Below are 11,640 nucleotides of genomic sequence, written 5' to 3' on the forward strand. Positions count from 1 at the left end.
AAAAAAAAATCAAACTAAATTATAAAAAATAAATATCTGAAGATTCATTTCATTCTATTTGCAGATTAAATTATAAAAACATAGATTTAAATCTAAACTCTTCATTTTGTATTTTTCATTAACCAATTATTAATTTGTAAAAATAAATATTTAATTCAACTTTTATTATTTATTTTTTTATCTATCTATCTATCTTGATTCTTCTTTCTTTTTAGTATCTTTATTAAAAATGCAAAAATTATTTTCAAAAAATTTGATTGTATTTTTGAGATATAAAAGTATAACAAATAATAATTAAATATTTTTTATTTTACAGTATGTAAGTTTGTATTAATTGATTAGTATTAAAGCAGATTTAAAGAATTGATTTTATCTAAAAAAAACAGAAAAGTTGTAAATGAGTTTAAAAAATTAAGCAAACTAATTTTTTATCTTTGTAAAATAAATTTTATTTGATAATTTTTTAGGTTTTTTTTAACTATTTGCTTTGAAACTAAATAATCTTGTGAATGCATTTTTTAGTCTGTTAAATATTAGCAATTTGATATATTTTATTCGTTTCAAATTAATTTTCAATAAATAAAATGTTTAGTAAGTAATATAGAAGTGAGAGAGTTTTTATTAAGTTTCCTTTTAAATTTGTAATAAAGATACAAAAACAAATATGAAAATGCTATTTTGAATAATTTAATTGATCATTTTTTCTTAATAAACATAGATTGAAATGAGAAAAAATATTCGAAATAGCGATTTAATAATTTATGTTTTAGTGAAATTTGTTTGTTTGTTGCTTCTTAGAAACCAACTTCAATATTAGCTAATTGGAGTTGGTGAAATAATCAAATTCTTCATTAGGTTTTTCAGTTGACAATAGCAAATCTAATACCATAAGAACCACCAAGATCAACAACCTTGCCTTCGAAAGCCTTGCTATCAGCAACATTGTAATCGTTACCAACTTCATTAGTGGAGACACCAACGAATTCGTTGAATTAATAAATTTTACCAGTTTCTATTTTTTTAAATAAAATTTTAATTTAAACAAAAAATTAATTAATTAATTACCAGTGACGGCAGCAAAAGTGTCCTTAGAGGCAGCAAGCTTGACAATCTTCTTGTCAGTAGGGATTTCCCATCTGATGGGTTAATAAGCTAATTCCAAACCACTGAAGAAGACTTCGTTTTTATCTTTAATTTTTAAATAACAATAAACAAAATTACTTGAAAAAAAAATTGTTATTACCAGTAAGGAAGACGAGGGTGTTCTCACCAACTTCGAAGTCAACAACCTTTTGACCAACAAAGTGTCTGTCAACAACAGGGGTAGGGAGACGAGCATTTTAGTCAGTGTTGTGACCAAGGTTTTCACGGATACCTAATTAGCCTTGAGTGTTAACACCGAAAGTGTATAATTTACCGTTAGATAATAAGGCAGCAGAGAAGTGACCAGCAGATTTAATGGATTAAACAGTGAGTCCTTCGTGTTCCTTCAAGTGCTTGAAGTAAGCGTTAACTTCAGGAGTGAATAAAGGATAGTCGCTTCCGTTACCCAAAGAACCGAAAAGACCAGTACCCCAGTTAATAACTTCACCAGATTAATTGACCAAAGTAGCAAAGTTGTCACCACCAGAAATATTCTTGTATCCGTCTGCCTTCAAGTTAGCAATTTATTAGGGAGTTAATCTATTCTTGTTATCTCCAGATCCCAAAGCACCACATCCTATTTAGATTATTAATTTTTTAATTCAAACAACATTTAAAATTTTAATTCTAAGTAAAAAATTTGTATGTTTGCTTGCTTATTTATTCATTTATTTAGACATTAATTTATTTAATTCATTATTCATTATTTTGGATGCAATCATTTTTAATTCTATTATATTAAATTTTATATGTATATGTATGTGTTTGTCGTTTGAAATTCTAATTTGTTTATTTTAATATCTTAAAGTTGCAAATTATTGAACTGATTATCCCTAATCTTTATCTAATTCTCAATTCCTATCCATTTGAATATATATATTTTTATATATTAAACATTTATCAACATTTATTTTGCTCTTTCCAAAAATAGTTAGTTCAACCAACACATTTATTTCCTCTAAATAAAAATTATTTAGTATGAATGTATGTATCCATCTATCTATCTATATTTCTTTCATTCTATCTGTTAATTCTACATTAAGAAGATATATTTGGTTGTTTTCTTGCTAATAATTATGACTATATTTTCTGAGAACTATTTTTTGAAATATTTCAAATAATAAAGATTTGATTTAGTCTATCTAACTATCTATTTATCTAAATAACTACGTAGCAATCTAATCTATCATTCTATTTTTTTATTTTATATCTAATCTATCTAAAATGCTTATTTAATATCTATTGAATAGTTGAATATTGTAAAATCTATCTTTCTTTTTGCTTTCTTACTAAATGATTATGAAGAAACAAACCTAAATTAGAGACTGCAAGTATACCTATTAAATGTTTTGGTTGGTGGTTAAAACTAGGCTTTTTTACTATAGGTAAACACTATATAATAATTACATAATGATATCATTCCCATTTATTTCTTTAACTACATGCTTTGCTAAAATTTTTACTATTATCTTATATCTTTGTTAGAATGTATGAATTAGGTACGTAAGTACATATATATATATATATTTAGGATCTTATTGCAAATTTTAAATCTTATCTAAACAAGCAAACAAACAAGCAAGTTAGACTATTTATTTGTTAAATATCTTACTTTGAGGTAAAATAGCGTTTCTGAAGAAGTCAAGGTTGATCTTGCTGGAAGGTTCACCACCATAACCCCAGGAGTAAACTTCACCATTTTCTTTAAATATGTTAGAATAGTGATTAACGATAAAAATAAATAAATTTATTGTTTCAAACAATCAGAACAAATAAATATTCATAAATGCTATTCTTACCAGTGACGGCAATAGTGTAGCTTTCACCAACTACGACGTCCTTAACCTTGAGTTTCTTATCGTTGAAGAAGCTGACAGGGCTGGGAGATAATTAGAATTCCTTAGCACCATTACCGAGAGCACCGTTTTAACCCCAACCAAAAGTGTATAAAGAACCGTCGTCTATATATTTATTTTTTCAATTTAATAAATCAACATTAATTCAAAATAAAAAATGATCATTGATTTAATTTAATTTCGCTATCTATTTGCTAATTGAGAATAAAGCTACTAAAGTAAACTTTTATAAATACGAAATGCAATGCTAATATTTACTGGTAATAACGGCAGTGTGATAAGGACCCATAGCAACCTTGGAGACATTGCCTGAGAAGTAATCAACCTTTCTGGGGACAGCAGAGGCGGTCTCGAAACCGGTACCACTGGCGTATTAGCCCCAAGTGTATAAATTTCCACCTTTTGATATATGAAAAAGAGGATTAAGGGATTGAAATATGATACTAAATAGTTTGCTGCTAATGCTAATAATTTAAAGCTTTGTTTTATATTTATTTGATCGAGATTGCCTACGACCTCATCTATCAATGTATTACTAATAAGCTACTTATTTGTATAGGATTTGCATACAAAGCAGAAAGAACACTCAATTAAATAAGACAGACAGACTTTCTTTAATATGAATGAATAGACTCTTCTGATAAGATATAAAATCAAAGAAAAAAAGCCTTTTTTTCAGATAATCCTATTTAATTTTTGCAAAGATAGATGAGGCGCAAGCAAGCTGCGTATATACTAAACTAATTTTTGAAATGCCCAACCCTTGACAGTAGAGAATGATTTTGAACTCAATTGGAATAATCTTGCGAAGGCCTAGGTTTTTGAAATCATTTGCGGATTCGATCTTCTTTCCTTTTCTTTTTTTATTATTTCAATCTTTTTATTTTGTTTTTCTTTCTTTTTATTTAACTTAATTTGTTTATTTTTCCCCTTATTCAATTTTTCTTTCTTTTAACTTGAAGAAATCATACAAAAGCACATACATAAATGCATAAATAAATACATGCAAACAAACAAATTAATCAAGAATCTATCAAACAATAAGAAAAAATGCAAATAAATGCATTCAATTTAATAAATAACAAAGACAGTATCTAAAATTTATTAATTAATAATCTATTGTTTTTATTCATTAATGTTTCTCCTTCACTCTTTCTTTTCTTCATTTTCATGTTTATTCATTTATTAATTAATTAATTTATTTTATTTATTTTTTTATTTATTGTTTCAAGGCCAATTAGCATATATGAAAGCATTCAATTTATTTATTTCTTTTTTAATTATTTCTTTATTTGTTTGTTTGTTTCTTCTTTATTTTAATTGAATTGAACTATAAAGTTTATTTTAATTTATTTAGTTATAAAGATATTCAAAATAAATATTTACTACTTTTAAAATGAATGATTTTGATTTTGCATAAAAGAAACCAAGCCAAGCCAAACCAAATCTAATCAATATCTTTATAATCAATTTTAATAATTTAATCGATATCTTTAAAAGATATTTCAGAGTGTTTGCTTTGTTTATTCTTTGTTCTCTTTTTTATTGCTAAAAATTAATATGACATATGAATAAATGTATGAATAATGTATGTATCTATTTATCTACCAACATTTTCACTGAAATAAAACTTTATTAATTACAATTATATTATATAAATTTATTTTATTTTTATTTAATTAAATCAGTGAATTATTTATTTATTAGTTATTTAAAGTTCTTCTAATCAAAAGTGTATTAAATAATTTAGATTAAGATAGTTAGCTAATTACCTATTTAATTACAAAAATAAATACTATTTAATAGTTAAATAAAAAAATTTTGTAAATTCTTATAAAAGCTTTTTTTTTGATAAAAATATTTTAATTTTTATGGCATATAAATAAAAATAGATGATAAATTTAACCAAAATTAAAAGTTAAATATAATGTTAACCTTGTGTTTATCAGCTGCTGAATCATGCTTATTGGATCAAATAGTGCTAATTAATGTTATTTTTTTATTGATTTTTATAAAAATGATAAAAAAATTAAAAATAGTTTATATTTTTTATAGACTGATTAAACAATCAATTTTTAATAAAAATAAGAAAAACTTTATCTTTAAATTCATATTGGTTTATTTATTCATTCAAAAAAATTTTAAATATTTGAAAATTATTGTTTTATTTTCAAAAAAATAAAAATTCAAATATGAAAATGAAATGAATTTATTAATTATTTATTTATTTGAATATGTTTAAATGAATCATCCATCCATCCATCGATCCTTTTTTGAATAACCAATTTTAAAATAAAATAATGAAAGAAATTATTTATCAATTAATTTTATTTAAATAAGTATAAAAATTTAATTTTAAATAATATTAAAATAGTCATATGGTTTCGGATGAAATATTATACTAATCATTACCAATATTCACTAAACTTAAATGTTTAAATATTAAAGAACCATATGAGTAAGTAATTATTTTTATATGCTCAAATTTAAGTATTTTTTATTTTCAAGCTTTTTTATATATATAAATTACTGATTTAGGCTTAGCTTTAAGCAAGTGATAAAATTTGACTTGTTTAGAAATAGATTTAGAAAGATATAATTTTGAGTAAGAATATTTACTTCATTCACACAAAATTAAATTAAACAAATAATTTTTTATAGAGTTGAGGAAGTAAATGAATTCTTTAGAGGGATAGCCAACTGTTAAACTCTAAGAAATTTTAAGCTCAAAGTTGAGTAATAGATTAATTAATTTATATATATATATAAATATATTTATCTATAGCCAAAATAACTAATCTTGATTGACTTATAAACTAATTAATTAAACATAAAAATTAAATTTTAATTTAAATTTTATAAAATAGTTTATAACATTAAATTCTTGAAATATCAAATGAAGCTATTTAAAAATGTGAAAATTTAACAACTATTTGCTTATAGTAAGTCTTAATAAAATTTCTCTTTTATTATTATTATTAATATTACTCATTTATTTTTTCATTAAATAAACTGCCTTATAAACTACAACTTATTCATAAAGAATAAATTAACTGTCTTTTCTATAACTAAATCGTTAATTTTAAATTAAAATATGTTTTATCTATCTATCTACCTACCTATTTATTTATTTATTTATTTATTTATTTATTTATTTAAAACTTTTAATTAATAGTGATCCTAACATGTTAAAAAATGAAATTTTATATTAGTCTCTTAAAAAAATGAAAAGATTAATTCACTGGGTACATGAAACAAACTACTGAAAAATTAAAACTAAGAAATTATATTTAAAAATTTATATCATTTTCACTCAAATTTCTTATTTTTTTTAATTGATTACTACTCATTCAATTTATGAACCTAAATATTATTTTTTTATTTATTCATTTGTTTTAAATAAATAAATAAATTAACTATTTATTAAATCTACTTATTTATTTATTTATTTATCAGTTTATTAAGCTAATTACTTAAAATAATATTAAAATAAAATAATTATCAAAATTAAATAAATAAATATTCTTTTCCTTATGCCAAGAAAAAATTGAATAAGGATTAAAAATTAAAAAAAATATTTGTCAGGCAGGCTAAAATAAATAAATAAATAACTAGTAAATATCCTAATTAATTAAAAATGATTTACAAAAAATAAATCAAAAAAACAAGATAGATATTTTATTCATTACAATTTATCGATATTATATAATTGATTCCATATTGTTTTTATTTGTAATTTATAAACCTTTTTTTCATTCATAAAATCATTTATAAACTATTTATTTGTTTGTCTATCTCTTTATTTTAAATCTTTATTAACAACAGAAATAAATAGATATGGAAAAATTAAGGTTTGAAAAAATAATATTTAGATAAATAAATGAAAACTCTCTCTATTTGTTTATTTTAGATATTTATTTGTTAATAAAGAAATACTGAATACAATAAATAATTTGCTTTTATAAAGAATAATTAATTTTTAATTTGCTTTTAAGGCAGGCAGTTTGTTTTCAAAATGGCCTAAAGTTATTTTTCATATTTGCTCTGCCCTTTTTTTTGCTTTACTTTTTTTGATTTAAAAGAAAATTAAATAAAGTTTTATTTTTTAGTTAAAAATTATTTACATCATTTGATTCATTGTTTTCATCATCCATAAACATTTGATGAGCTTCTTCATCCATCTTAGAATTAAATTCTTAGCCATTATTTAAAATATCTATCTTCATTTAATTTAATAAATCTTCATCAGTTTTTGTTATCACTTGAAGACTTCCTTCTTCGCCAACAGTAATATAAACATTGTCATCTATTTTCTTGATTTATCTAATTTATTTTGTGTGTTCAGTTTTTATGACCCTGCAGACTTATTGTTAGATCTAATCATCAACCTTTCTAATTATTCTCTCTTCGACATATCCTCTTTTATGTTAAAATAATATTGAGTAAGTAAATGAATAATTCAAATTTATTTTATTATATTTTAAGTTACTTACTTTTGCTTTCCTACTAAAATTTTAAATTCATTAATATTGGTATCATTGTAAGCATCAATAAGATAATCTTTGTTGAATTCATTCTATTTATTTATTTATTTATTTATTTATTAATTCATTAATATAATTTTAAACAATTTAAAAAAGTTTGCTTTCATTAAATCTAAGACAAAATAAAATTATAATTTTTATAGTTGCTACAAATTATCAAAAGATTAATTCTAATTTTGTATTATTTTTGATCAGATTGTTTATTTGTATGTTTGTTTGTTTGTTTGCTTGCTAATCTTTATTTAATAAAATTAATTTACGTATTCGATTGCATTGATGTTTTGCATAATTGTTTCAGTTTAGCTATTCATAATGAAGACAGAATCAACAGTGGTTATTCCATAAACTATTTCATTATTGATATAACCGCATCTATCTACGGGTTAATCGGTTCTGATGATTGACTAGCAGGCTTCTTCTTCGTTTTATTGAGAAAGATCAAATAAGCAAAGGATTCCATCTAAGCTGCTACTTACAAACTAGGTTGGAATATTTTCATTGAATTTGACACATGTAACTTCCTCATTATGAGTTTCATTGAATTAATTTCTTTGCTTCATAGTTCTAAGATCCCTAATTAATATAAGAAGTATTAATTAATTAATCTAATCAAATCAAATCAAATAAGTGAGATTTTTCTATACCAGAATACAATTCCAGATTCGTTGGCACCAGCTAAAATGTGCTTTGATTTAGAAATTGAGTAGATTTCATGATTAACTATTTATTTTAAAATTATAAAATGCTTATTTATTTATTTTTTCTTTAACTTTATTTTTTTTTACGATTAAATGCTTTAATTAACTTATTAGCCTTTAAATCATACAAACGACATTATTTGTCATTTGAACATGTGTATAGAACATTCTCGTTGATGAATATATCATTTATTCTTTTTGTGTGCTTATTCTCACCCATCATCCCTCCGAATTTGACATATCCGTCTTAAGCGAGAGTGAAGTAGCCTATTTCAAAATTAGATAGTGCACAAAAGATGTAATTTTTGTCTTCTGTCAAATCAAACTTCAAAACATACTCTTCATCTTCTAAAATTTCTCCCTCACATATGTTTTTATTTTCAACAAAGCAAGCTTTTTTTGAGGTCTTGAAAGACTAAACTATTGATTCCATGTCTAAATAAATAATAACTTAAACAAACCTATCTATTTCTTATTTTAATTTTTAAGTGATTAATTTCTACTTACTAACTTATATTCAAAATTAATTACTGTCTGTATTCAATTATTTATTTATTTAAGATTGGATAAAATTATCTATCTATTTATCTATTTATATATATATCTTGCTTATTTCATTGACTTATTGATTGATCTAGAGCTAATCAAATCAAATAAATCCAAAACAAAAATAAATTAAATCAAATGCAAGGTTCTTTTAATATCTTATTCATTTTAACAAATAAAAAATAAGCAATTAATTATCAATCGTATTTATATTCGTTATCGCTTATTCGTCCGCCAATTAGTATGTATATTTTTATTTTTCAGTATAAAAAAGTAAAAAAAAATAGAATAATTTTATACTTAAACCTAACAAAAATACAATTTATTCAAAAAAGAGTCATCTACAAAAATTAATAAATTTAGTAATGAATAGCATTTAATGTAGCGAAGAATAAATTAAGATTATTAGCAAAATTATTTTTATTATTTCTACTTATAAAACACAATTTATAAATAACATTTAAATAGCATTCAATCATTTCTGAAGCTACATAACTTAGTTTTAACTTTTATTGTTGATAATTAAAGAGGAAAGACAATATCCTAGCCCTATAGTAATAGGAAAAATAAGAATCGATTTAAATAAAAACATACTTCCTAATCCAACAGGAATAGAGAAAGGAAGTGATTATTTTAAGTTGTCTTAACATCTTTAATTAATGCGTGAAAGAGTTTTAAATTTTTCTGACTCATAATATTACTTGTGTTCATTAACTTTTATCTAAGCATCATTTTCTTCCTCAAGCTTCTTCCTAAAAGCTATCAACTTTAATTCTAAAAATATGTCTTCTTAATTTTACTTTTCCTTTTTACTCATACAAAAACTGAATATAAATATATCTGATTAGTTTGTTTATCTTGTTGTTTAAATTACTGATTTTAAATCTATTAATAGTTTTTTCTAAATCTTTCCTAAAGAACAAAAATTTATTTAATTATTTGTCTGTTTATTTGTTAATTTGTTTGTAGTTAATTTTCTGATATAAAATTATATAAATTATTATTCAAGTTTTCAAATTTATATAAAAAATAAAAGACCATTCTAATTAGTTGACATTCATTTTTAAAATATTTTATAAAAAAATAATCAATTTTATCATTTTTTCTTAAATAGCCAAAATATTTATTAAAAATATTTAGTTTAAAAATAAATAAATAAAATCAGAAATTTAAAATTTTAGGATTTGATGTGAATTTATATGATATTAAATAAAGCAACCCTTTACTTAAGATAAAATATATTTATTTACCTTATAGTTGAAGGAAATATTTTAAAAAATACAGTTTTATATAAGGAGAGATAATAAATAAATAAATAAATAAATAATAAAGTATTTATTATAAATAAAAGGAAGTTTTTAATTTGATCTATGAAAATTCAAATATTTATTTTTATTTTAAAAAATTAATATAGATATTTAATTTAATTAATTAATATAAATTTATCAATTATTTCCTAAATTTAAAAATTTATATTTTTGTTGCTTTTTTCTTATCATTATTTATCTAAAATATATCAATAAAAAAATATCCTAATTATAAAGATTCTGAGTTTTTTTCACTAGATAAATTAGCATATTTTTTTATATCTTATAAACCAATAAATATTTATTTTAATAATAATATTTATTTTGGCTTCAGAACTCTAAAATTTAAGTTTAAATTATTTTACTATTTATAAATAATAAAGTAAATAAGTTTATATTAAAGTAAATTTCTGTAAAAAATAATTTATTCATTTATTTATTATTAATAAATGAATAGTGATATATAAATCTGAATATTATTTATTTTTATTTAACTCTTATTAGAATAGAAAATTTCAGATACTTTGATAAAAAAATTGTTTATTTAGCTAATACTTACAAATATAACATATTTAAAATTTTAGAGCTTGTCTTAATTGCTAATTTGTTATTCATTTAGATTGGCTATTTTGAGATTTTGAAAAACAGGTTTAAAATTTTTCAATGTTTGTCTTTTTTATTTTTGGTAAAAGAAATTAATAAAATTTTCTATTGAATGACGAAAAACAATCAAACAAACAAACAAATAAACACTCCAAAATTCTAAATATCTTTCTAAAATTAGTATAATCCATAATCAAAATTATTTATATTATAACTCTATTTTATTTTTTGTATTAACACTTTGATTTCATAATATTTATAAATTTTTATCTAAATTTATTCTTACTTAGTAATTTTAAACATAAAAAAAAACATTTTCTTATCACTTAAAATATTCAAATAATTTATTCAATAAATTTTTAACCAGATTATTTTTATTGAAAATTTCATATTTTTAAAAGCTTTTAAGATTATAAAAAGGCTTTCTTTTTGTAATTTCGAAGTTTTGAGTATTTAGCAAATATTTTGTAATTTGAAGTGTTAAATTTAGCAATCAGTTACTCTCAATTTAAAATGTATCAATTATATTTTTACTAAACTTACCTCTCATTCTTATTAGGTTAGCTAAACTAGTTAATAATTAATTAATTTATTTATTTGTTCGTATATAAGTTTGCTTTAATTGAATTGATAAATGCAAGCAAAATAAGAGCTGTGTTTAGATGATTTTTAATTTTCTGATAGTGAATCTAATTAGCTAGTGATTTTTAATTTAAACCTTTGTGTTTTTTTGCTTTTACAAAATTTAAATTAATTCTAATCAAAAGCTTTGTCTTTAAATATCGAATTGAGTCATCTAAACAAGAAGCAATACTATCATTGATTGATTGATAATAAAGTAATAGAAGAAACTTGTATAATATTTTGATCACAAAAATAAATAAAGTTAGAGATATTGAATACAAATAATTCTTATCTTGTTCCATCAAGGAAGTGACTTAGA

At 21.5% G+C, this 11,640-nt stretch overlaps 3 protein-coding genes across 3 annotated transcripts; all 3 read right to left on the reverse strand. All coding sequences in view use genetic code 6, as the record gives it.

Moving 5' to 3' along the window:
- Positions 1-244: 244 nt before the first annotated feature.
- TTHERM_00016360 (chromosome condensation regulator RCC1 repeat protein) lies at positions 245-4,004 on the reverse strand (the record flags this gene model as incomplete). The annotated part of the gene is made up of 6 exons (XM_001008415.3): positions 245-1,188; positions 1,244-1,720; positions 2,756-2,845; positions 2,943-3,104; positions 3,258-3,398; positions 3,761-4,004. 6 exons carry the CDS (start codon positions 4,002-4,004, stop codon positions 245-247), a joined length of 2,058 nt encoding a protein of 685 aa, XP_001008415.3.
- Positions 4,005-4,167: 163 nt separating this feature from the next.
- TTHERM_000016369 (hypothetical protein) lies at positions 4,168-4,877 on the reverse strand (the record flags this gene model as incomplete). Its single annotated transcript, XM_012795711.1, has 2 exons — positions 4,168-4,329; positions 4,389-4,877. 2 exons carry the CDS (start codon positions 4,875-4,877, stop codon positions 4,168-4,170), a joined length of 651 nt encoding a protein of 216 aa, XP_012651165.1.
- Positions 4,878-7,009: 2,132 nt separating this feature from the next.
- Positions 7,010-8,674, reverse strand: TTHERM_00016370 (WD domain, G-beta repeat protein; the record flags this gene model as incomplete). Its single annotated transcript, XM_001008416.2, has 6 exons — positions 7,010-7,063; positions 7,124-7,418; positions 7,493-7,575; positions 7,804-8,116; positions 8,188-8,263; positions 8,329-8,674. The coding sequence occupies 6 exons, from the start codon at positions 8,672-8,674 to the stop codon at positions 7,010-7,012; spliced, it is 1,167 nt and encodes a 388-aa protein (XP_001008416.2).
- Between the last annotated feature and the right edge of the window lie 2,966 nt (positions 8,675-11,640).

Source organism: Tetrahymena thermophila (assembly GCF_000189635.1).
Source record: "Tetrahymena thermophila SB210 genomic scaffold scf_8254803, whole genome shotgun sequence".
NCBI lineage: Eukaryota > Ciliophora > Oligohymenophorea > Hymenostomatida > Tetrahymenidae > Tetrahymena > Tetrahymena thermophila.